The 27,867-nt window shown below is 26.4% G+C and overlaps 1 protein-coding gene across 1 annotated transcript; it reads left to right on the top strand.

Annotated features, from left to right (window-relative positions):
• Window positions 1–80: 80 nt before the first annotated feature.
• LOC129963213 (SWI/SNF-related matrix-associated actin-dependent regulator of chromatin subfamily A containing DEAD/H box 1-like) lies at window positions 81–27,867 on the top strand. The gene is made up of 19 exons (XM_056077398.1): window positions 81–211; window positions 3,773–3,957; window positions 10,266–10,362; window positions 11,438–12,059; window positions 13,184–14,509; window positions 15,311–15,519; window positions 16,259–16,449; window positions 16,540–16,678; window positions 17,220–17,355; window positions 17,458–17,595; window positions 17,772–17,867; window positions 18,528–18,632; window positions 20,229–20,372; window positions 21,600–21,695; window positions 21,793–21,885; window positions 21,969–22,087; window positions 22,744–22,926; window positions 23,437–23,543; window positions 25,644–27,867. Exons 2-19 carry the CDS (start codon window positions 3,813–3,815, stop codon window positions 25,727–25,729), a joined length of 4,032 nt encoding a protein of 1,343 aa, XP_055933373.1. The 5' UTR covers window positions 81–211; window positions 3,773–3,812; the 3' UTR covers window positions 25,730–27,867.

Raw genomic sequence — 27,867 nt, 5'->3', positions numbered from 1 at the left:
AACTGGGTGACAAATTTATTTATTTTCGAAGTTTAATACGTTTTGTTCTGTAATGGCATCATTTGTTCCCGCTAATCGCTCATTTTTGTTGAATGAAATGAATGTGACGGTTCTTGAGCATTCTATAAAATTATTATCATTAATTTTAAAGGCTTCCAGTATTTTAGAAGTATTATGATCGGCTTTTAGAAATTGTTCTTCCTTCTAAGAAGTATGCATTTGTTTCTTTCCCTTTTTTATGCGGATGGTCTATATTGTCTTGATTCTGCATGTTAAAATAGTTTTTATCGTGATCGAAGTTATTTGATATTATTACACGTAATTTTACTTTGTTTCATTCATTTTAAATTTATAAATGAAAATTCTTTGTTACTGTTAGAGATTTTCTGCAAGTTTATAGAATGTTCATCCAGCTTTTATTGAATATGTTTCCGCAAAATGTGATATGCCTTCATATTTGCACTTTTTATTTAGTAGTTATTTCCTACAGAAAAGTAAGAACTTTTCATGTTACATAGGACTGAATTTTTTTCTCTCCATAACTCTAGCATTGTCAATTTTTTTTTTTTTTTTTTTTTTTTTTTGAGATTTCATAGTACTGATCTATACATTACTTTTCGTTTTATTTTTTTTTTTCAAAATTCTTTTTATGTTATTAATTTATTTCTGAAATTATTACATTATTGTCTGTATTATTTTGTGGTCTATTCTATTCCGTTACTGCCAATTTCATAATTATAAACAAATAAGTATGTTATTTATTGAACATGCATCTTCAAAATCAGGATGTCAAATTTGTTAGTTACGTAACAGATGCTTATTAATAATACACTGTAATATTTATCAATCACTATTATTTCTCATAATTATAATAAGGTAAATCCAATATGACAATATTTTTCTAAATCTATTTCAATGAATATTTTAGTAGAAAATAGTAATGTTTATTAAATTTTTTGCCTTATTGCTATCTTCTTGCGGTTTCTGATTTAGAATGCTTTACTATTGGAGAATTAGGAAAATCAAATATATTTCTACAGTTGTATTAAACATCAATTTTTAAAGTTGTTTGCCTTTCGAATGTTGAAAAAAAGATATTGATTCCCTTGAAAATGTTTTGTTATATGGCATTGGTTCTTGATCTGATTTTCGAATTTTATATGCTTTGATTGATAAAATATGATGAAATTCAATGATTGCAATGAAATGTCTTAAAGATGGCTAATAATTATTGAGTTTTTTCAGAAAACAGAACTAGATGATTTTTTACTATAAAATTCCATATCTGTATGTGCAAAGTGAATGCAAAATTATCTTTATCATAAAACATATTTATATCAGTGCAAATATAAGTAAGATAGCAGTGAAAAATTAATGACATATTATATTTTTCAAAAAATGTTTTTTTCCTAAAAATTTTTTTAAAAAAAGGCACTTTTCACAAGATTTGACCTAATTTATTTATCTCCATCTTTGTTTATGAATCTGATTATGTTGTTTTTAGTTTTATTATTAAGCATTTTTTTAATCTATAATTTGCAGTTATAGATAATATGAAGGTAAAAGTTTTTTCACTTAACCTTTCAACTCATGCACCTAATTTTTGAACATTAGCTCACATATGGGGAAATTTTTGTCCTCAAATTGTCAGATACTCTCTCTTATTTTATTAACTATTTGTCTAAAAATAAAATATTGTCAGAGTATAAAAAAGTTTTTCCATGCAAATCTGTTCTTATTTAAGATAGAAGTGGGATTTTGAATAAGAAAATCCAAAAATGAACTTAACCCTTTTTTTCCCATAACTTTTCTGTATTCATTTCCTATCCCCATTCCATTCATATAAAATTTCATATTTTTTTAAATTTAAGCAGCTTTTTTCTATGTAAAAGTATTGGAAGAGTAAGAAAAATCTATATGTTATGTATAGTATAAATTTGAAATTTTTTGAAAAAAAAAAAAGCTTAAATATACATGTTTGGAAATTTATTACATTTGCCTTTCATTTTTACATACTATTAAAAAAATATGGTACTTTTCCATTATACCGGCACAAATTTTGCCAAGCAGACTTTTTGGCACAGTAGCCGAAACACATCGCACCAAGCAAAAGGTTACCATTGGCGATATTCCGTTTGGCGTTGGTTGCATCATTATTGGCAACTTTATTGCCTGTGCCGGTATAATGGAAAAGTACCAAAAATAGTTGTGTTATTCTTCATTATATTCATATTGTAATTGCTTTTTATAAAAGGATTTGCTACATTTTTCACGAGCAGGAAAGCGTTTGATCAGATTTTCTAGAGGTATTCAGAATCTGTGTTTTTTTCCCAATTCTGTATCATATTCTCTTTCTAAAATTTCATGAATATATGATGAATTTAGCTATCATCATTTTGTCTATAAGTAGGAAGACTTAGACTAAGATCTCTGAATTTATACTGCTCACTATCAAAACCATAACATTGAACGAATCTGAAACATTAGCACGTGCAGGGATCCATTTGACCCCAATTCTCCTGTAAAAAATGAGATGCATTTTCCATTGATTTTTATTTTTCTAATCTTTTTCTTTTAGTTTCTTTATGAAAGTATATGAAGTAACAGGTGTAAATTGTTATAAATCCCTAGAATTTCTATGCAAAAGAAATTATGGGGTCAAAAAGATCTTTGTGTGTGCTGACTTAATGATAAAATTTGAGTAGAATTAATATGAAATAAATCCTTTAGATATGACAAAATATTAGTACAGTCTTATAAATTAGAAGTCTGATTTTCTTATATTAGTCGTTTTTAGTAATCAGTTTCTTTTTTTAGATATAATTTTCATTTTTAATTCTATTGCATTTAATTTTTCTCTTCTTAGGTAAACTCATTAAAATTTTAATGATTAAGCTTTGTTTTGCATTCTAAAAATGCATCTTTATTTATTTAGAATTTTATGATTTTTTATTTCATTCATTTTTATCTGCTTTTCCCTTCTCCGCATTTTTCAGTTATATTTTAGATAAAATGTGTGTTGGAAATATTGTTATATATTACGAGAGCTATATTGTATGAGATTATTGAGGAGATTTGTGTTATTATTTTAAAGTATGATATTTCTGATGAAAATATGTATTTTTATTTAAAGTAATAACTTATTCATAAGTTATATAGTATTCTATAGTATAATGAATTCCTTTTCTGATCTATTTATATCTTTTTCTTGTTTGCTAGCTTAATTTGGTAATTTTTCATATGTTAAAGTTTTTCCCCCTCCTATTGCAATAATTTTCTATCCAAAGAATGAAAGTGTTTCTACAACATTCATTCCTATTTTTGTAGAAATAATTGTTTTTACTATTTATTTTTCATGATAGAACTATGCTCTTTTTTATTAGTAGGTATATTTGATTAGACTATTAGTTTGTATATTTTTAGCAGTTTAGTGTAATTATGCAGCCTGTTGTAAAACATGTGTTTCTTATGTATTATCATTAGTTAGAATTTGTTTATTTTGTATTAAACTGTTAATGATGTCCTATTTGTTATTAAGCTTAAATGTTAGCATTAATATTTTTCAATAATACTTTTAATAGAATTTATGGTGTCATATTTCAAAATAATTCCTGTACTTAATTTTGAATTCAGATGCTGTGCATTGTTTTTATTTATTTTGCATTCTTTAAAATGTTACAAAAGCAATTTTTTTATCATTCCAAAATATTGTTGAAAAAAGAAGCCCTTTAAAAAGCTTTTAGATTTATTATTTGTATTTGTTTTTTTGTAGTGCCGAAAGGAATTAATGTAAGGTTTGCAGATTTATCAAAATGCCAGGTAGCTGTGAGACTGATAGTGAGCCCTCAAAAAGTGTGACATTAAGTCTCAGGAAATTCAGATTTCAAAATAAAACTAATCAGTATCAACCACCTCTTCAACCATCCTCTGCTGATAATCAGAACCTCTCTAATAAAGGTAAAACTATTTTTTTAGAGCTTCATTATAAGACATATTGATTATTGTGTTTAAATACTAGCTTATGTTCTAAAATGATCTCACTACCTGGTCATGTTAGATTGTACCGATAAATTATTATTCAGTGAATGTAGTAGAAGACTTGATATTCCTAAACAAGGAAATACCTTAATTCTTTCTGTATAATTTAAAATTACCTTCCCTGTCAAGTTGGAACTTTTCAGTAAATATGTGTGAATAGATTGTGGTAGATGTAAATATAAATTTTATAGTCAGTTACAAAATGGCTATTATGATCCTCTGTACCAATCTGTCCTTAAAGTCTGTTATTCTTGATCACTCCATATAATACCAGAGGATTAAAGGAATCGATATCCCCCCCCCTTTCCTATTCATTTAAGGGGGCTATTCCATACAAATCTCATACTCTGATTCCTCATCCTGTCTATTCTCCCACTGTCTAGTATTGATTCCTACCTGCTCCAATTTTGTTGCAGGTTTTGCTTTGGTTTTGGAAAAGAACATGAAAAACAAATAACTATATTATGCAGCTATTGGTGCATGAATATCAAAAAGATGAAAAATTGTAAACACTGACTGTTAAACAGGAATTTAATGGTCTTTCATCGGGAGCTTTATGATCAGAGGATCAATGTGACTACTTACTCTCAATTACTTAATTTTTCCTTTAATTCCTTAATAATAATTCTTAAATTAATAATTCCTTTAATTGAAATTGAATCAATTTTCCTAGAAATATAAAAACATTTACAATTAGAACTTCAAATTAGAAGTTGGTGAAAAAAAAATCATTTACTTGGGTATTGTAAAAGATGATTTTGTAGCTGCCATTATTACAATTTTTTTCATCATTAATTCTCTTTTATGCTATTATTATAAATTATTTCAGATTTGAGACTTAACATCACAAAGGAACAAAAAAAAAAAAATGATTTTACCATTAATAATTGATAAAAGCTTTTATTTTAAGATACTTTCACACATCTGTTATTTTTAATATGATTTGAAATTTTTACTACTTATATTATTTTAAAAAGGCAAAAATGGACTTTAACAAAATTGAGCTTCAAATAAGTTTTATGATTTTAATTAAAATAAGAAGACTCTTTCCTTCTAGAATGATAATTTTTTTTAATATTAAAAACATAAAAAGCAAACTAACAGTAGTTTCACATATCCAAATTTTCAAACAATGATAATTATTTCAAAGTAGCAAATAGTTCTATAGTATATAATAATTAGTTTTATAAAATTTACTAGTCACTTACAGACATTTATTCCAGATATTTTTGATTTAGTTCTTTTTTTTCCGTCTGTTTATTAATAATCTTCTTTTTTCACTTGTACCATTTAATAAACAGCAAAGAGATTAATAAATAAATGAATTTCTCGAATAATGAATATTATTTTTTAACATCTGTCAAAATTATGTTGCATTCTAATAATTGTTTAAAAAAATGTATCTTAATAACTAAATCTATTTTTAATTGTACTGCAATAAAGAGTAATTCTGAAATTTTCATGCTTCATGGAATTATTATAATTGCATTCTTTCGAAAATGTTATTAGATTACATTAGACGATTTCAGTAAGATGTCTATATAAATATATAATCACAATAAAGATAAATTAATAAAATTTTTGCAGAAATAATAGAATACATTTGTTGTAGATTTACAGTGTTTATCTTTCAGAGAAATAATTGTTCAGCTATTTGCATTTATGTATAATGTCAATAATAGAATCTTTCAGAAAATTTTCGTGGAATTAGAATGTTTACTCTTTTAATTGCAAAAGCTTCTAAACACAACTGAAAAAATTCTTGATTTTATTGATAAAAATCATTCAAGCATCAAATGAAATTTGAATCAAATAACAAAATCAATCTTGTAATTCCAGCTTCTGAAACTTATTCTTATTTTGACATCAAGGATGATTTGCTGCATTGAAGCTTGTTTCCAATTATATTCAAACAAACACAAGTGTTTATTACTTGGTCGCATTAATGTTGCATTTATTTCAGACTTGATAGATTTAACGTTCACAATGTTATATATAAAAATGGTCTCAGTTAAAACTTTGCATTATTAAGGTGTGGACCAAAAATGTTTTTAAATTTATATTTTATAAAACTAAATTTCATATATTATCTACTGTTATTCATGAAGAAATTTATCTTGTAAGAATTTCATTATTATTTTCATGATTGAAAATTCATTTGTCTGTTCTCTTATTACTTTCTAAGGTTTGTGATGGTATCTAATTCAATGATAAAGGCAAGCTTCTTTTTTTTTATTATTTAAATGTAAAGTTAATTAAAAGTGATAATTTTTCTCAATGGAATTCTGTTTATGCACAATATACATAAATATGTATAAAGTGTGCAATAAAATCGAGAATTTAGTCTATTGTGCCCTTAACTAACTTAAATTAAGGCCCTTACTATGTTCCAAATGATGTATAGTAACTTCTATATTTACATGAGCCTCCTTTTTCTTGTTGCCCAGAGCAGCTTCTGCTTGTGTCTAATCTTGTGATTCTAGAAGTTCATGCTAATTCATATGGTTTGAATTGATTTAAATTAAGTTGGGTATCCAATCAACTATTCTAATTCTAGTTTTTCCCATTGGTGATGGATTTTGAATTAACACAAGTTCATTGATGTGGTGTGAGATGATCAAGAATGTTGGTTTTGAGGAATTGTTTTCTAGCATGAGTGATGACTTTCTCCACTATTGTTGCTGTTCATGGAAAAGAAGAATCAGCAAAATTTAATTAACTTTTTCTCATTACTATTGTGGCATTGGTCTAGAATATACTATACATTAATTTATTGAAGAATATTATCATAATTTAGATATAGAATTAAGGTTAAATACAAAAACAATGAAATAGCAGTTTTTGTGAAAATCAGTTGTAAATTATGTTAAAGCCAAGATATAAACATTTAGTATTTTATATTTTCTGTGACACCACAAATCACTGAATTTTATAATATTCAAAGCAAGATGCTGAACTATCTTGCTAAAATCCATTATCAAGACATTTTGTATACAATGAAAACATTTTCAACCTTTTTATTGTATAAAACAATTTCTATTTTAATGATTTGAATTCATGAATTATTTTCAATAGTTATACTTTAAAAAATGTGAATTTCTCACATTTTCAAAGTATGAAGATAAAGTCATCTGACTCTCCAAATCAAAGTTTTAAATTATCTTTTATGCATGACCTCTCAATTTTAAACTATCTATAAAATACTTTATTATCTTTAAATCAAATATTCTTTACTGTCTATAAAATCAATATTTCATCTAGATTGATTGCAGTAATTTTTTTATATGTTGAAATTAAAAAAAGTTTTTGGATCATTCAATTCATGATTATTATCTTTTTCATTATTTTATACAACACTGCATCGCATCACTAACTTATTATCTTCAGAAATTTCATGCATTTTGGAAGCTTCATCTTCTTGTATCCACTTATTTAATTTTTCTGACTAATTGCTACCATTGTATTCAGTGGTTTTGCAATCTCATTAATCATCAGTTTTGTATATATATATATATATATATATATATATATATATATAGAGAGAGAGAGAGAGAGAGAGAGAGAGATATTTACTAACAAAAGTTTTTAAGACTAGATTATGATATTTCAGCATTATTCTGAAATTTATTAGTATATCTTGAGATGAGTATAAATGTTTTATCATTTATAAATTTTAGTTTCTGTTTTTAAAATGCTATAAATTTTGTAATTCTAGAGGTTTTTTATTAAATAAGGCTGGAGTCAAAATCTTTTCTGTACATTGAAACATAACTCTTCATTATATATATATATATATATATAATAGTTGAAAAGTTTTTACTATAAAATTTTTGTATCCTGCTCACAATATATAAGCAGAATTAAAGAAAAAGAAAATCTTGAATTTTTCAGTTTTTGATAGCATACCAATTGTTAACAATTTTAACTTATTAAATGGATTTATATTGCCCTTTTAAAAAAGAATTTTTTTAAAAAAATAATCATGAATAAATCATTAGTGTATAGCTATACAAACTTCTTTTTCTGCTTTATTATTCTGACAGATCAATCTGAAAGTAGCTGTTTTAGTTATTATCACTTACTAAGAATGCATGCTATTATTTTATAGTACTTAAATAATGGGTGAAATTGAAATTTTATTTAGAGTAGACTCCCGATTATCCGCGGTCGGGTTATCCGCGCCTGCCGCACAGAGTTTTTTTTTTTTTTTTGACTGATTTTTTCAAAAAGGTGCAGTTTTACAGTTATGCTTTTGTAATTACATAATACATAACAGTATTAAAACAGTACATAGGTATTAATTTTTCTCTGTATCCTTGATGCCTCTCGTAAGTACAAAGCACTTTTCTGTTTTCATTAACAAAATGCAATTTATGTTAGTTTTGAGTGATATACTAAAATATTAAGCGTTAGTTAAACATCCTGCTGTTTATTTTACATTTTATTGCACATAAAACGATTTTTTCAAAGTTAGAATGACTGTTTTCTTTTTTTGCTATACCCGTTTTTAGTTTTTTTCGGATTATCCGCGATTTTTGTTATCCGCGGCGGCCGCGCCACCCAATTCCGCAGATAATCGGGAGTGTACTGTATTTATATCAAATTAAATTTATGTGTATAGCGTGCACTTTACAATATGTTAGTGTTGTAGCTATAGTTCTGTTATCAGATTAAAAAATATATATGTTAAATGTCAATCCTGTTTACAACAAATTAAAATTATTAATACAAGCAAAATTTAATTTTTTTTAGTTCATAGTTTCAATTTTTGCACAAAATTGGTGATGTGTTCCAAAAATATATAAGAAATTCCAAGCAAAATAAACTTTAAAATAAAGCATTTCATAATTACTAGAAATTAAAATGAAAATTTATTTTACAAATTGTCAAGAAAGCTTGTAGATTAAAACCATTTTCTTTATTTACTTACTAATGTTGATGAATGGGGAAAAGTTCTTGAGAAACTGTTCATGTCTGAGATTTCATATTTTTTTTCTGTATATTTTTCATAAATTCCTGTTATAAATACAGCCTGATTAGGTGATAGCTTTCAAAATGGAACTTCCTTTGCACAAGAAGAGAGAGATTCTGGTGCATTTATTGTTAAATATCCGTATCAGTTTATATGCAAAAGAATAAATTTTCTGAAAATGTATTTGCTATTCCGCATTTTTACACATTTCATCCCTGGATTTTACTTTTGTGCTAATGATTTTTTAAAGTTTAATCATCCATGTTTTTATATGAACATATGAAAACATAAAGTATTTTACATTTTAATTCAAAGAAAATATTATAGCTTAGCATAGCGGATTCATTTTTGGCTTTCCTGCCAAAAACCTCTGATTACCAACCAACCTACCAACCTAGACATCATCAACATCTAAATGGTTCTTAGTAATGCATTTTAGAACAATGAGTTTATAGTTTTGTATCAAAGTTGATCACTAGATTTAATTAGCTGTTTTTATTTTGTGGCAGTCTTACTTCTTTTTTAATAATAAATTAAATTTTCCTTCTCTCTAGTTTTCGGGTTTGGAATTTTTATTTGACAGTCTTTTTGCCATTTTTCAGAGTAAAATGTATTCAAATGAAATCAGTATCTATTTTTAAAATTAATATTTTATTTTGTTCCCTCTATCTATCATTAGATAGAAAAAAAAAAAAAAATGTATAATTTAAACTGAGATCTACTTTTTATTTTTATTATGTCTTTCCTTTGATGGCATTCTGAATGTTTAGTTATTAGTTAATGTTTTCTAAAAGATAACAATTTTAGTGTGACATTAAATTATAATATTTAATGGCATAATTATACAAAATGACTCACTTTCAAATTTTTATTTTGATGAATTTGTTTTATTTGGTTGCCATTGTAACATAAAATATTATGAATAGTTTTAAAAATTTGTTTCTGGATAGATAAGAATATTAAAAAAAAGACATTGAAATATAATTTATCATTAAGAAAACCTCATAATTTCTGTTTCAGAAAAATAGAAGATTAATTACCAAGAAAAAGAAGGAAGGAAAATTAACATATTTCTGCCATATATTGATTGTAAAATACAACAATATCATCCTTCCTCTCTTTAGATCTAATGAATATCAAAGTAATTTTTATCAAAATTCTTCTAGTTTTTTCTGTTTCTAAAATAATAAAAAAATAAAAATAATGAAATATAAAATAATAGAAGAATACTGAAATCTAAAATTTTAAATTTCAGATTCATCTGCAGAAGCACAAGATCCAACTGTTTGTAATTCTGCAAATACTAGCAATCTATCGCAGAAAAATCACACCAGTACTGCTACAGCTGATCAGTAAGTGTAATTTTCTTGAAAAATTATTAAAACTTCATTTTAATACTATATTTATGTCTCATCTATTGAAATATCTTGATCTTGTTGAGTCTTAGAATTAGATTCAACCCCCCCCCCCCAAGCATTTTTTTTTTTTTTTTTATTGCTGAAAATTAATATATGTTCTATCCTAAATTCGAAAATGCAAAATATTTTAGTTGGCAAGTAGTTTTTTGCTTGACCTATTATTGGTGAAATATGTGATGTCTTGTCCACTGATCTCCAGTTTTCCCTGCAAAATGCACCCAAGTTTTAAATTTAAAAAATACACAGCGATAACATTTATATGATATATTGTTATTTATGTGATAGTTTACTAATATACCAGGGTTTACTGTGAAATTGTAATGAGGAGGAGTACGACACACTGTTTTTTCTTCAAGCCTTACTGAGTTCATATAGTCTTTTGATTCACTAGACTGAATAAATATTATCACTTGATAAATCAGAATTATTTTCTGACTGAGGGATGATAAATTCCCTCTCTGAATCCATCATAAAAACTGTTTTGACATGCAACGGTAACACTAATGAAAGTGAAATTATAGAAAGTACAAAATTATTTTGATTTCAATTCAAGGCTGGAAATCTCACTTGAAAATTGTGAAGAAAGTGGGACTAGTTGCACCATCTCTTAGCAATATTCAGAAATACAAAAATAATCATGGGATTTAAAGAGACATGTAAATAGCAACAAATTCAATTTCAATGAAGCAATTTTTCTCTTTGTCCCATGGAATGTGATCAGAATTTAAAAGTTAATTAATTTTCATTGTTAATTTTAAATAACTTAAAATTATAAAGAGCATCATTTTTTTTTTTTTTTTTGCTAGGTAAACAGATAGGCAGATAAAATAAGTTAAAAGAAGGAGTAATTATTATATTTAATACCCCTTTTAACAAACAGCCACAATGCATAAAAAAAATGTCTTAATTGCACTTTTCCATCCTCTAAAGTACATCTAAATCAACTTTCGTAGCTATTTCTCTTTTCGTAGATTTTTCTGTTTATTTAATATTTGTCACTTTTTTTTAGGTTAAAATCAATTGATGTTGCTTCTGATACTTCAAAATATGATTCACGGAATTTCAGCCCTTTGAGTTATCGTAGATATGAAGCTTCAACCACTTCCCAGTTCTTGATACCTTGTATAATTACTAAATTTCAGCAAGCTCTTAAAAAGAACGGACACACATCTGCAACTGAGGTTAATCTCAAGTTGTCTATTGAAGAATTGAAGAAGCTGAAACAGCTCATTTTGCAAAACACGTATATTTCTGAAAGGTGGAAGCAATTTGTTACATCTGAGGCTTTTTGTTTAGATACTCCTGAGAAGGCTCTGAAAATAAGTCGCTCTTATTTGAATGACTTATTTAAGTTTATAAAAAACTTATATAATAGTAATTTTCGGAATTTAAAGTCAGAAGAGGAAGAGACTTCACCTCAATTTAATATAAAAACTTATAGTAGAAGTGTAAAGAGCCCGTTGAATGATGAATCGCCAACTGTGACTGCAGCTGATAATAACCTTACTGATAAGCCAGCCTCAAATCAGAAAGAAGGAAAAAAAGGCATTATGGATGAGTATGAAGTATTTTGTGGAAAGGAGCAGAATTTGAGAAAGCTTCTTGATACTTTCCCGGGTGCTGATATAATGGTAAAGTTGCTTAATTTTTTAAAATTTCTGTTTTATTATAATGCATTTATTTAAAATTCAAATATTTCTATATTTTGGCAAGTTTTGCAAGATTGCTATATAGTAAATTATTAATTAGTTAGAATCTTTATACAATTGGGTTATTTGTAAAATCTTGAATGTGTTCATACATGGGCCATTTAGCTTGCTGAAAGGAGGTAGAAATAATAGGGGGGGGGGAGATAAATTTTCATTTTTCTAATACTTATGAAAGTTACATGGAAAAATAACCAATTATTTAGAAAAATTGATAAAATTAGGTGTATAAGCATCTCATTAAGACAAGTTTCTTACTAAAAATTTTGAATTGCTTAAAGTGTGGAACTGAAAAATGATTTTCAACCCTAGCTTCAACTATTTTTAATACAATCTGTATCCACATTTAAATAAATAAAATGAGTTTTCATTCATACTTAGTTACCTTAATTTGGCATTGTTGAAATGCATATAAACTGAAGTTTAATAGTTGAAAGAAAATTATTAAAGTAGAGGAGCAGAAATATTTATTGACATGTAAAAATGATCAGGTTTAGAAAATTTCAGGAACTGTGTGTGCTTTAGTTTCAATTTATATCATAATAATTATTTATTTAATATAATATAATGCTGCATAGTTTGCAATAAATGCTGGATTATGCAATATCAATAAAGTTATTAATTATTGTTGCTTTAATATGCAATATTTCATTATTTTTATTTAAGGATTGAAAGGAATTTGGAAATATAAGGAATCTATCTTTACCTTCCGGCTTGCCAAGAGGAATTTTTTAAACTCTCTGCATTTGACTGGTACTGCTATGGCAATCATGGGTTCCATGCCTATTTTAGACTTAAAACACATATAATTATTTTTATTTAAACAATATATACAAATTTTTACTAAAATTACAGTGAGATATATGTAATTGCACCATGATCAGGATTAAAAATTGTTTTTTTTTTTTTTTTTGTTTAAAGTATGCATATAACCTGATTTCACTGTAGCAATGCCAGAAGAATAAAGAGTTCTTTTAATGGCTTATCTCACTAATATATCTGATGCGAACTAAAAATGTTTTGTAAATTAATGAATTTTCTTTTTATAGGAAGCTCAAGATATTTTGGTGAAATGTAATTGGAATTTAGATAAGGCAATACGAGTGGCACAGCAGCAACCTCTAAAATGTTCCAAAAAGCGATCATTATCTATTGGCAGCTCTTCAGCTAATGAGACTCTAGTTTGTCAAAATCAAGAGCTTTTTAATAATTCCAAAAGCAATCAAATTGCTCCTCCAGCTGAAGAAATAGTCTTAGATAGCAGTGATGATGAAATTGGTAAGCCAAACAGCTCAAATTGCAATAAAAATGGTCCCCCACCGGCAAAGAAAGCAAGGCGGAGGATTTCCTCTAGTGAATCTGAAGAAGATAGTTCTAAGTCAGCTAAACTTTCCTATACTGCTTCAAAACAATTAAATTGTGTTCAAACAAACCCAGCAGTATCAAATGCAAATAATGAAAAACCTTTCAATATTCCCTCATCTTTGTCAATCAAACCTGTACCTAGCTCATCTACCGTAGTTCACAGTGAAAAACCCAAAAATATGGGTATGCCAAATCTGCCAAAAGGATTAGTTATTCTGCAAGTGAATGATTTATCTTCTGACCTGGACATGTCAAATGGAAAATCTACTACAAATGAGGCTGATTCATCACAAATAGTGAATAGACTAGAAAAAGTTAACATTCCAGCTGCAATTAGCATTTCAAGTACAAACAGCCGTTCTGCACAATTAGTACGTGTCAAACCTTCGACAAATGGTGTGAAGCATAATGAAGATTCTGCTGTCTTATCCAAAGCTAATTCTGTGAATAAAATAGCTAGTGGGACTCCCATGTCTCATGCTCAGAAAGATTTTAATGATAGTGATGACAGTAACATATCTAAACCTGAAACTGTGTCTCAGAATCAGAACGAATCAAATTTCATTGATATCAATATTACAGCTAAATCTGCCAATCGTGGACGGAAAAAGTCTGCTGAGGGTAATAAGCACAAAGTACCTAAATCTGCTAAGCGTGGGCGGAAAAAGTCTAATGACAGTGATCGTGGCAAATTGCCTGCAACTGCTGTGTCCCGCATAGGACAAGAATCTGATGATGATAATGTTAGGGCACCTATACCAAGGGCATCTAAAGTAAGAGGTAAAAAGTATGGCTTTGATGATGATGACGATGACGAATATGGCGAGGAGCTTTTCTTTGATAGTGATGACAGTGACTTTGAAGGAGAGAATCTCACATCGGCACACAGTGCAGTATTAAAATTTTTTCAGGAAGCAGCAATTGAAGAACTTCTCTGTATTCCTGGATGCAGCAAGAAAAAAGCTGAAAGTATCATGAATCTTAGGCCGTTTGCTAATTGGGCAAACTTGGTATGTAATAATTATTTATTTGATTTATTAATTGAATTATTACTTATTTGTAAATCTCAAAATGTGTTGCAGTGTTAGATAATTTTCTGTTAACAAAGCAGCAAATAAAGCATAAATTTACCAAGATTTCCATTTTCTCTTTGCTTGATAGCTATATGATAAATTTGTAAGTGTAGCAATCTTATGCCTTAAAGTTAATGAGAAATAATAGATTTTGTGATGTATGATTGTAATATTTGGCACATTTTTTTTATTGTTGTCGAATTTTCTGAAAAGACTAAAAATAAAGATGTATAGATTCTAAAGCAGTAAAATATAAACTTTCATAGTAGATTGAATGTAAAATCGAGATATTTCAGTTTCCAGTAGTTTTAAATGATAAAACAAAACAACAATTCAAATTAAAAAAAAAAAAGCTAAAAGAACTGTTTAAAAATGGGAAATGTTTTATTAATTATTGTGGTGCCAGGTTTATGTTTTATTATAGCTGATATATCTGCTACTGATCTCTATGAAAAGTATTTTAATCTCTTATTAATAAGAAATGAATTATTTAATCAATTATCATAAAATTTTTATTGAAAAGTTCCTTATGCTTTATACATATTGATATGCTTGAATTTCATATAACAGATACATGTAATTTAAAAACATGCATTAATTTAAGGGATAATTTTTTTTAATGTTGTTTGTGTTAATAATTTATATATTATTTCAACATTTATGAAAATAGTTGATGTTAGATTGCTTTTGTTTACTTCTTCTTTTAAGATTAAATTGATTTTGAATATTCTCTTACAGGTTGATAAATTAGGAAATGATAAATACCTATCTACAGATTTATTGAATGGTGCTAAGAAAGTTATAGATATGAGAAATGCAATCACAAAATTAATGACCAAATGTCAGCAGATATCATTTGATATGGAAGATTTGGTTGAAAATCTGAAGTCTAACAAAGAAAAAAGTTCAGATTATGTCAGTAAACAGCCATTTTTATTAAATGACAGGTATGTTGGTATTTTATGATATATTTTTAAGAAAAATAAGTAGTGTTTGTTTAAAGTAATGTTTTAATTTGTAATAAAATATCTTCACGTTTTTATTTATAGAATTTTATTTTAATCGGGTTTGATACAAAAATACTGTACTATATTTTTTATATCAGTTTATCATTTTCTATTCCTTTCAAAATATATTTGCTTTGTTAAGCTATTACAATAAGACTTAAATTTTTAAAAATTGTCCTTGAATTAGACTACAAATATTTGCCTATTGTACATTATTTATATAATAGCACATTTTAATTTGATACATAAAATATGTATCATACTGATATATGATAATGATGTCTCATTTTCTCTAACTTTTTAGTGTAGCTAAAGAATATTTTCTTTTTGGAATGGAGTACATTTTCCTATTTTGCATGGATTTCTATGGAAATTTTTTCGCATAAGATTCAGGGGGGAAATATGCTTGTTAAGCTCAGTTTCACTGTACTCTATTCATTGTAACATTATTATGTATCTTATTTCAGTCAAAGTGTACTGTAAAGAGCTTATTTGCTGAGGTAGTGATTATAGAAATATAAATATCATTCCTGCAAATTATTCTATTGTGATGTGCAATTTCTAGTTAAATGGTACAGGAATTGCAGGAATAAATTTTTACATGTAGTTAGAATGCAATTGTACCCATGTTTAGTTTGATTATTTCAAAAATTGTATTAAAAAATAATTTCCATTGCAGAATGCACTTAACATCATATCAGATGCTTGGATTGAATTGGCTTCTACTTATGCATAATCAAGATGTGAATGGAATTCTAGCAGATGAAATGGGCTTGGGTAAAACTGTTCAAGCAATAGCATTCCTTGCATATCTTAAAGAAATCAGTACAGCAGGACCACATTTAATTGTGGTTCCATCCTCTGTTTTAGGTGAGTTTTATTCATTCTTACTTTTGTTTGATATAGTGCTTTTCTATATTTTTTTATTTGCATTTTCTATAATATAATACTCCTTTTTAGAGAATTGGAAACTAGAGTTTAAGGCATGGTGGCCTGATGTGAAAATGATATGTTATCATGGTTCCCAAGATAGTAGGCGTGAGTTACGAATGCAAGTATTGTATGACGAGGTTGAGGATTTTGATGTAATGATAACTACGTGAGTACATGAATATGTTTCTTTTACATAAATTCTAAAATATTATGTATGTATTCTGTTACTTATGTTGTAAATTCATATAAAAATTTAAGAAATAATGCAGATAATAGGAAAAAAACGCAGAAAAGTTTTTTAAAAAAGATATAGAAAATGAATTTTTTAATAAAATTAAATTTGGAATATAAGTTTTGAATTGTAACATTTTTTTTTTCAAATATTCTAATCCTAAAAAGTATTTCATTTAATTTATGCATAGAACTTGTGCTATTAGACTTAAATGATCACAGTAATTAAAATTGGCTTATTTTAAAGATATTTAAATTTTTACTTCTATGTTGTTTTCATTTTCATTCTTTATATTTTTTTTATACCTCTCTTCCATAGTTATCAAAATTCATCATATTATTCACTTTGAATTTTTTAAAAATACTAGTTTTATTAAGATAGTCAATTTGTTCTAATTTTGTTATTTCGTGAAGAGAAATGTGATTAAGAAAACATATTAATCAAAATTTAATGCTTAAGATTATTTATTTCCTAGTTACAATATGGTTACAAGCAGTGCTGAAGATCGTGGGTTCTTCAAAAGACTCAAGTTCCATTATGTGGTTTTTGATGAAGCTCATATGCTAAAGAATATGGCATCACAGCGGTACCAACATTTAATGAAAATAAAGGTAAGAAAAAGGAATATCTATCTCCCCTTCTTTTTTTAAAGCTGTTGAATCGGATATGAACAAATCTTATATATTGATCTTTTTCATGGTTTTTAATTTTAGGCTCCTAGACGACTTCTGTTGACTGGAACTCCGTTGCAAAATAATTTGGTTGAGCTAATGTCGTTGTTGATATTTGCAATGCCTCATATGTTTTCTGGGAAAACTGATTTTATAAAGCAGATGTTTTCTGCTGTTTCTGTAAGTAAATAATTTTTAGAGTAAAAATTGATCAATTGCTGTGAAATTTACTATAATTGTAAATATTATTTTGAAATTATATTAGACAACTCATAGATTTTGAAGTAGTTTTTCTTCGTTTTCTTATTTTAAATATTATTTAAATTATTCTTTTCCTTTGTCTTTTTTTATTTTAGAAAAATGAAGGAAATAAGAATACTTACGAGAAAGACAGAATAGAGCATGCCAAGCAGATTATGAAACCTTTTGTTCTTCGAAGATTAAAGAAAGATGTAATACTTTATTTTTTCTTAATGCAGTATCTGCACTCATTCTTTATATTTAAATAATTAATTTTTATAAATACTTCAAAAAATTTTATACTAGTTACCTGGTAATTATTGTAGAAAATATTTTGAGAATAATGTCGGTATTATATAACATGATAGTTCTTTTGAATATATTGTGTTAAGTTGATTTTTCTTATTAAAAGATAATTAAATTGTTTCAAAAAATGAAACATTTTTTTTTATTTGTTTCAAATTATAAAGATTTTTTTTATTGATAAGCATTGAACAATTTAAGGAGATAGTATTTTTTATCCATATCCAGCAATTCAATTATTGTAGTTTAATTAAATATTTGCAATCTTTTTATTTAAAACAAAAAATCTTGTTATCTTTTTATTTTTTATGGATTTTTGATCTCATACCATTTGTGATCATAATAAACAAATTTATCATCAAGTCATTTTAAGTTGGGACGCTAATCAAAATTGTGATGTGGTTAGAAACACTTGTGCATAATTGTAATAATTTAAATTCTGAGTATTTTTTTTAAAGCACAGAAGCTTGTATTGTTAAACTTATTGATTCTAACATGATGTCATAGAATGTTTCCTTTTATTATCTTTTATATCTAAAAATTTCTTTCTATTTTTGTGAATGCTTAAGGTTTTACAAGATTTACCTGCTAAAACAGATGAAATTAAAATCTGTCCAATGAGCGAAGACCAAGGGAAAAAATATGCAGATTTAGTCCAAACATTCACTGCAGAGGTAAATCTTGTTACAGCATGTGTTTATTTTTTATATGTCTGTTTATTGTTTTGTTTATCTTAAATGTGAGCTTTAAATTCCTTGCTTCTAATTCATCTCAGCTTATAGGATTTTAATTATCATATAGGCCTGTTGACTTTTTTTTTAAACAAATATTTTTGTTTTTAGTAATTTTAAGTTAAATAGGTTTAATTATGCTTATGTTTTATATGAGATTTACATGTATTATTTAAATATGTTTGTATAAGATTCTTTAAGAAATTTCTTTCCAATATTTTATTAGAAAATTCCTGTTGGTAGACTTTTCATTATATATGTTTGCAAACTTTTACCTAAAAACTTCAGATTGGGGGGGGGGGGGGGTAAATATTTTCTTAACTTCTGATTGTGTATCCTGTGATGTATGTGGGTTAGAAGTCTGTATTTTTCTCACTTCATTTCCTGATTTCAATGGTAAATTGGCCTGCTTTTAATTTTGTATCACTGCAAATAAATAATTCTTACCAAAATATGTTCTCCTAATTGTAAACATTTAAACTAAAAATTGTTTTAAAAAATTACTCAATTGATAAGTTAAAATGGAAATTTTGACTAAAAATGTGGGTATTGCTTGACTTAATATGTTGTATGACACACCTGTGTTTCACATCTCCTGTCTAATTATACTGAACCATCAATCAAGTGTAGATAATATCAGGCATGAATCTCAAGAGCGAACATCATAATTTAATTGCTATGATTTCACTATGAAAATTGTTGTTGTAAATCTTCCAAATAATCTTCTAAAATGATTATTGCACAATAATGATTTTTGCATTATTTAAAAAAAAAAAACTTTTTAATTATATTAGTTTTATTTCCTTACAATTTCTTCCTTTGTTTTCTATAAATTTTTAAAATTTAATAATGTTAACAAACGCATCCATCAAAACATTTTTTCACTTTCTTTTACTGGTATTAAAATTAAGATAAAAAGAGTTTCTTTTTTGAGACATTAACTTTAGTAAAAATTTTATTTTGACTTTTATTATGTAATATATACACTTTTTAATCTACATACACAATCATTTGTAGTAGACTGATTGAATTAAATTCATGTGTTTCAATCATATCAAATAACTGCATGAATTTTTGAAAAATGTACTAAAATGCAATAAAATATGTGATCCAAAGGAGCAAATAAGCTAATGCTTAAAGACTGCTTGAATATTTTTTAAAAATGAAAAAATAATTTCTAAATTATGTAGTATATATTTAAGTACATAAGAAGTCTAACGTGAATTAAATAGAATTTATGAATATAACTTCATTAGTAATTAGTAATTTCAGAGATTAAGTTAATAAACTTTTTAATAAAATTTCTTATTAGCTTGCCTTAGCTACAAATATGTTCTTTGTGGGTCACAAGTTTGTCACCTTAGTATTAAAGCATCTATACCAGCTTTGAAGAAAAAGTCCATTTTTGAAAATAATTTTGATGCCTTGTTTTTTAATTTTATTGTTTGATTATCAGTGTTTGTGCTATTTTTGTAAAATTTATAATCATTCTAAAAAATACAAGTAGTTTAATTATTTTTAAACTTTGCTTCATTATAGTTTGAAAGCAAACAGGAAAAGGATCCTTCCTCTTCTGGGGCAGGCATGATGATGCAACTTCGTAGAGCTGCTAACCATCCATTATTGTTAAGACGTTTTTATGACGAAGACAAATTAATAAAGATGTCAAATGACATTATAAAAGTTAGTTTCTTTCTATTAAATATTTAATTATTTCAATGAATTATTTAAAAAGACTGTTCGTGATAATTATCTCCAAAAAGTTTCCATTTTTATTTGCTTATTGTACCACATCTCAAAAGATTGTCTTATTTTACTCATTGACTTTTTTTTTTCGTTCATTTCATTTTTCCATGCATTTTATTTTCTAATTTTTAAAATCTTTTGTCTAGAAAGTTGCTAGGTTATTTTAAGTTGAGATTTATTATTATTTGATCAAATTAAAGTACTATTTTAACTAGAAAATTGTAAAAAATTTTTAATTTTAGAAGTTATTGAATAATTTTATATTTGGGTTCTTTTTATTTAGACCTGGTTTAAGGCAATTGGTCTTCCATATTAGGTGCTTTCTATATATGTGATCGTAATTCTATTTTTATGTTTTTTTAATATTGTTATTACCTTATTATATTTTGCTTCAAATTTATCTTGTTTTAGCTGATCATTTAGATGTAGAATGTATATGATGAGTTGCTCAAAATAATTAGGCAGGCAGCTTCATAATTATTTGTCTTTTCAAAATATTTTAACATCAGCTCAACATTTCATATTTGTGCTGAAAAATGTATGCAATTAAACATAGAAGGCATGATGGCTTATGTATAACAGATATAATTTTGGTTCTTATTGAAATAATAAGGAAAAAAAAATTAAAACGGTTCTATAAACTATCCATTTTCCTAAGCAGATGACTTCTTCAGTTAAAACTTCTATTCCTGATTAAAAATATCATTGTGTTGATACTCTGGACTGATGAATTATTTAATAGGAATTTGGCTTTTGTAATTCCTAAACTCGCCAATTAAGATGGCCACAAATCATTTTCTTAAAGAAGTATTAAACATGCAGCCTTTTAACTGAATATATCATTAGTATCATTAAAATTGTTTATAGCTAAAGTAATTTTCATTTTTTATAAATGTCTAATAGTTTAAAAAAGATGTTAGCTTTAAAAATGAATTGATACTTAAAAATATTTTTCTTATATAAATTTTAAATTTTAAAATTCAAACTAATTTGCTCAAGTATAGGAAAAAAAGTATCAGAAAATGTATGCATTTCAATGATCTGCTGTTTTATTAAAAGATAAACAATTTGAAAGTTTGATAGTTTTAGATATGTATCATACATTTTTCTCATTTACTATGGATAATCCTCCAAAATATTTGTTTACACATATTTTCTTTTCAGGAACCTACACATTGCGAGTCAAATCCAAATTTAGTATTTGAAGATATGTCTGTGATGTCAGATTTTGAACTTCATGTTCTCTGTAGAACTTATAAGGTACAAACTTAAATTCTCTGCTAATTGTCTTTTTTTCTTAAAGAAACAATGCATGTTAGAAGAAGATTAATTTGGAAGGTTTTATTTTATATTGCAGTCACTAAAGAAATATATGCTCTCTGATGAAGAAATCCTCAACTCAGGGAAATTTAATGTTCTGGATAGTCTGTTACCTACACTTATCAAAGAGGTATGTATAATTTTTTTTCTAAAAAAATGTAATGTATTTTTATCTGATTTTAAAAATAGTAAATTTTTCACAACATTTTTTAGGGTCACAGAATTTTGTTGTTCAGTCAATTCACGATGGTTTTAGACATAGTTGAAGAATATATGAAAATAAAAAGTTACCAGTTTTTAAGGTTGGATGGCCAAGTACCTGTTTCAGAGAGGTAAATATTGTAAATTAATTTATTTTTGATAGATATTTTTAAAAATGTTAAGTAAATATTTTATATGGGACATTACTGAAACTTAAAATGAAATCCTAATTAATTTCCAAATTTTTATCTTAATTTAGTCTATATTAACTTCATTCTAAAATGTTCTCTTATTTCTGATCCAATTCCATCTTTTTTATTTAATTAATTCAGCACAAGCTCTGTCAAGTTGCTGAAATCAACAAGTTCTCACACTCCGAGTGAAGGGATAAAAATGTATCAAACTAAACAAATTCTTTTAAAATATTCCTATTTTTCTCTTCCCTAAATTGACATGTTTAAAGAAGTCCCTCTCAGGATCTTGATCTATAATCATGGGGATAAATATTTTCTGCACTCTTTTCCCTTTTCACTCTCGTCTGCTCTTGTATTGCTTGTGAACGGATTTCAGTTGGTTTATAAATTATGCTTCCCATTATACAATAAAAACAAGGTTTAAAAATTCAAAATGTCTTCTCCCTCTTCGGCCATAAAACTGCTTTAAAAAGATGTGTTTACATATATAGAATTCTAATAATGGAATCATACGAGTGTAATAACAACAATAGAAAGGAAGAAAATATTTAATGTCTTGTTTTTTTTAAAATTTATTTTTTAATTATTTCCAGGCAAGCTTTAATAGATCAGTTTAACAGTGACCCTTCAATATTTATATTTCTACTGTCTACGAGAGCTGGTGGTTTAGGAATAAATTTAACAGCAGCTGATACTGTCATCTTGCATGACATTGATTTTAATCCTTATAATGACAAGCAAGCTGAGGATAGATGCCATCGAGTTGGTCAAACAAAGTAAGTAATTTTGAGATGTGCTTTATTTCTACTATATAATTTTTTATGTGAAGTCCAGTTGAATATTCCTGTTAAGATTATATGTCATTATATTATGTCAAAAATTTATAATTTTAAAAAGCATCATTTTTTGCTTATAATTAAAAAAAAGGACATTATTCTAAATTTGATTATATTTTAAGCAGCATTAATCATTGCAGCTGAAAATTTAATCTTTTTTCTTTAGAATTTACAAACCAATCAAAATGTATCTGTATTTGCAGTGTAGTTTTTTAATATTATATTGCTTATATTTGTTTGAATTAATTCCTATGAAATTTTAAATGTTTGAAACACAATACTTGTTTACTATTTCAAGCTATAAATAAATTTACCCAATAAGAATATAAATGCTATTTAAACAGTTATCGAATTTATAAAAATATTTAAAACTGAAATATCAAGAAAGTCCTCCGGTTATACTCAATAGTGGGAATTTACTAATTGTATTTTAACCCATTTGTTTTGCAGGAATGTCACTATTATTAGGTTAGTTAGTGAAGGTACTATTGAAGAAGGTATTTTGCAAAGAGCTACTGAAAAATTGAAATTGGAGCGAGACATACATGATGAAGATGGTTAGTATTTTCATATTTCTTTTATTGACTAGTTAAAAATTTAATTCTTGTAAATTGTTGGGAATCAAGATATAAATATTCTACTAACATTATGTGTGAGTACTTTGAAAAAAAATCATAATTTTTTTTTTATTATAAGAAATGGAATTAAAATAAAGAAAAAATACTATATTTTTACCACTTATATTTTTATTTATGCAATTTATGTTTTAGAAAAATAGGAAAATGAAATAAATTTCCTAAGATTTTCCTTTTATGCATTATAGTTGCTGGAGTAAAATTGTGCTGGATCCATTTATGATTCTTTAATCTTGATTATTTGGGTGGCTGTTTTGTGTTATGAATTGAATCATTTGTCAAAGTAACATAAAAGTTATGCTGTAATCATGTTTGATAGATATTTAGAAGCTATGTTTACCCTTTTTCTCATCTTTTGAATCTGGATGCTTAAATACTACTTTAGGATTTAAAATATGTGGATAGTTGCAATTCAGTTGCTCCTGAATAGTAAATAATTAGCTTGAATTTTTTTAACAGTGCAGTTCATACAACATTTAATTTTAAGAGTAACTCATAGAATCTGAGTAATCCAGTGAATTTCTACTTAGCTAGGGAAAGGGGAGGATCTATGTCACTATTTATATTTTAAACATTCAATCATAAAAATCTAAATAGAATATTTTGATTACTCTAATGTTTTGGTCTTTCATAGAACATTAACTTTTTGAAAGGTATTTTTGCATTTCAGATTTATTTGTTGATGCACAAAATAGTATATAGTTTGAATGACAAATTGATTCCATCATCCAGAATTATTAGACAAAACAACCCATTTGTGTAAGTTATAGATGTCTCATCTGTCAAATGTATCAAAGGATAACTCTTTCATTACTGACCCATCCTAACTGGCCATGCAAATTCTATACTGGCAGGGCAGATTTTGTTTTAAATGAGGGGTGCTGGATGTAAAATGTGCTATCTTTGAGGATGTCCTTGCTTAACATCCTGCAACTTTCATTTGAAACAGAAATTGGAAAACCAGTGTAGAATTTATATGGTCGATTGAACCAGGGTTGTGAAAGGATTAATCATTATTGAATATTTTAGTCTTTGCCAGGGGTTTGATTTATTTGGTCAAATCTCAAATTTCAAGATCTCAAATTTGGTCAAATCTTGTTGTTCAATGGTAAAATATCTTAAGTACAATAAGATATTTTAGTTTTATGAATGTATCATTGTAATAATGAGGTAAGCTTATGTGTAATTTTTGAATGAGAATAAAGTACTTCCACTGTGCCATTTCTCTGACAAAAATTTTGCAATGACTCCAAAATGGAGTTTGAAGATAATGAAATGAAAATTCATTTTGAAAAAAAAAGAAAAAATTGTTAATTGTTCTTGTAATCATCTTTACTCAAAAAATTAAAAAATATATATTCTGTGATCATTGCAAAGGCTGAACCACCCCTTTCTCTCTGATTCTAAGAAAATGGGGGGGGGGGCTTTACGTCCACAGCATTAATTTCATTTCATATTTATTTAAATTGCTCCCAACAATTTTATAAGTGCTAAAGTGAAGATTTCTAGTATTTTCTAGTGTCATACCATTATTTGGAATGCATCCCCACAAAGATTAAGGATGTTAAAAAAAAAATGACAAATGTAATATATTTATTTTGATTTATATTAGGGAAGTAAGGACCAAACGTTTTTTGTTCGTGATATTAAATTTAATATTTTGAAAGAAAATTATTTAAAAATTCCATCATTGTGTCATAAAATTTTTAAAAATATATGTATGTTTTTTTTTTTTTTTTTTTTTTTAATACAATGTTGCTTATAGTGATTGTAAGTCTTTTATTGTAGTGTAGTAAAAATTTGGTGTTTGCTTTAAATTAAGATTTAACTTTCTGTTAACATTCTTAGCATTGTGTAAAACTTTCATATTTATTTGGTAAATATTAGTATTTCTCTCTCATTCCCACCTATTTGAATGGTAGAAATCAAATCAAAATGGAGTTCTGTATTTATATTGAATTTAATCTAATCTAATAGAGTTTTATGTTATCATATATATATATATATATATTTCTCTTTTAGAAACTGAGGAAAAGGATTCTGCAAGCGTAGCTAAACTTCTCAGAGATGCCCTTGGTTTAAGTGCCAAGAGCAGTACAAAGAGTTGATCTGTAACATGTGATTGAAAGTGATGTGCTTCTGTTTAAAAGATTTAACTTTCTATTGCACCATTCTAGAACATGTTTGTATATTTGTGTCAATATCAAGAAATGCATTTATTGAAGCTGTGTCAGTACGTTTCTGTGAATATTCATAACTTCAAATTGGCTTGTACATTAAAAAATTTTCATATTGTCCTAAATATTCTAACTTGTAATGGTTTAATTTGCACTTTTAAGAAAAGAATTTCTTATTACTGTAAGTACATGAACTCAAAATCTATGAGTATTTTTTCTTCCTTCATTGCATATTAAATAAATTTTTCAGCAATAAGTTCTCCTATTTTTAAAAAGATTTTCATGTAAATATTGTAAAATACTTATATTGGCCATACTGAACTAAAGTCACTTGTGCAGTTATTAATGTAGTAAACTGAGTTCTTATTTATTGGTTATGCTACTAAAAGATAAATAAGTTAAATCTTTGTTATACGATCCACCTGTGTATTTTGCTACTATTTATATCAATGTGTGAAGTTTTATCTGTATTATGGGCTTAATGTTAAGCAAGACTTTTATAAAATTTTATTTTGTTGTAATGTACTATATTTATTTGAAAGTTGAAAAATTCTGTAATATTAAGCCAGTTTGTAATACTTTAATTTATTGTAATTTTATTTTATTCTAATAGGAATAGATTTACAATTGTTTGAATTTATCGAATCTTTCATTTTTCAAGCAAATATGATATTAACTTAAAAGCAAATATTGTTTGCCATGAATTTAATTAAACTTAGCAGTAAACTTTTACATTATCCGTTCTGTTTACTTACTTTGTCTTTATTTGTATTATTTCTCTTGATTTATGCTTTTGAAACCATTCAAAAAATCTTGTGGGAAAAAAAAAATGTTAGCTTATATTTTTCTATTTTCATCTTAGCATAAATTTGATACCAAAGATGCACTTTTTATGTATTTGAAGCACAGAGGTCAGTTGAAATCAATCGTATTTTCAGGGACAATTGTGTAAATATAAATATGATGCTTGAGGAGAGGAAGATTTGTTTTGAAATAACTTATTTTTTTCTATATTTATATGTGAATGAAGTTTCAATGCGAATTGTAGTCTTTTTCGGGTTTCACTGTTTATGTTCCTTTTACCAGTTTCTTCAAGAAAATACTTAAAATTTATTCTTAATTTTTTTTTTTCCTAATTAAAGTAAATTTTTACTACTTACTGCAATAATATATGACATTTCTGGTAGACCATTCGTATTTTATTTTTGTTTAAGGAGGGATAACCTTATTTAATTATTTCAAATTATAACAGGGTAAAAAAAAATGTAAACTTTTATTTTAAAAATTTGTATACTTATATGAAGGCATTTCCATTTCTTTTATCAATTTCACAATTTTGAAGTTACGAGTGATAAACATTTTTTCCTTGAAAGTTTTTTTTTTTTTTTTTTTTCCTTCTTTTGTACAATCAGGAGGAGGGAGAAGTTAGCTTAACAAAATTTTTGTATGTTTTGTGATTGTACTGTACCCTCCAAAGAGTTGTTTTCAGAAATCAGTTACAGCTTTCAAATTATTTGAAAACAAATTCCCAAATGAAACTTCTGTATACTTCATTCAACACTGAAATGTATTTATGTATGATTGATTTTACATTATTAACTGACAATTTGGTGCTGTTGTCTTTTTCTTTTAATTGGATGAAAAAAAATTTCACATGGAAAATGTTAGAAAATTGTTGAAATTTCCTTTGAGTTGAAATAATAGAGATTTTTTTAAAATGCTTTGTCAGCGCACACATTGTTATTGATTTTTGAAAATTGCTGTATACCTATGCAGAATAAGTTAATAATCGATTTTGATAAAATTTTGTGCAGGTTGTTTCAGTGATGGCATATTGTCATCCTTTCATTTACATTCATTGCACTGTTGGAAACTTGGAAAAGTGATGGTTATGTACAGCATTTGTTGTTTTGTTCTGTGTATTTCTGGAACTTGTGAAATGAATCTGGCAATGACATTTGTGATAATTTTTTTTTTCTTTTGAACCTAAACCATGTGTATTTTAAGAAGAGCTGTTGCATATTTTTAGGAAATAAAGGACGAATTAACAATATAACTTATTGCTCATT

The sequence above is a fragment of the Argiope bruennichi genome, chromosome 3, assembly GCF_947563725.1.
Source record: "Argiope bruennichi chromosome 3, qqArgBrue1.1, whole genome shotgun sequence".
In the NCBI taxonomy this organism is placed as follows: Eukaryota; Metazoa; Arthropoda; class Arachnida; order Araneae; family Araneidae; genus Argiope; species Argiope bruennichi.
The sequence above is the reverse complement of the archived record's forward strand: the minus strand, read 5'-3'. Positions and strand labels throughout refer to the sequence as shown.

Bases quoted from the DNA above. Each gene is read 5' to 3' on its own strand.
- LOC129963213 (XM_056077398.1), top strand. From the start codon at position 3,813: ATGCCAGGTAGCTGTGAGACTGATAGTGAGCCCTCAAAAAGTGTGACA. The intron at 10,363-11,437 runs GTAAGTGTAATT...ACTTTTTTTTAG, and splicing joins AGTACTGCTACAGCTGATCA to GTTAAAATCAATTGATGTTG. The intron at 21,696-21,792 runs GTACAAACTTAA...TTTATATTGCAG, and splicing joins TTCTCTGTAGAACTTATAAG to TCACTAAAGAAATATATGCT.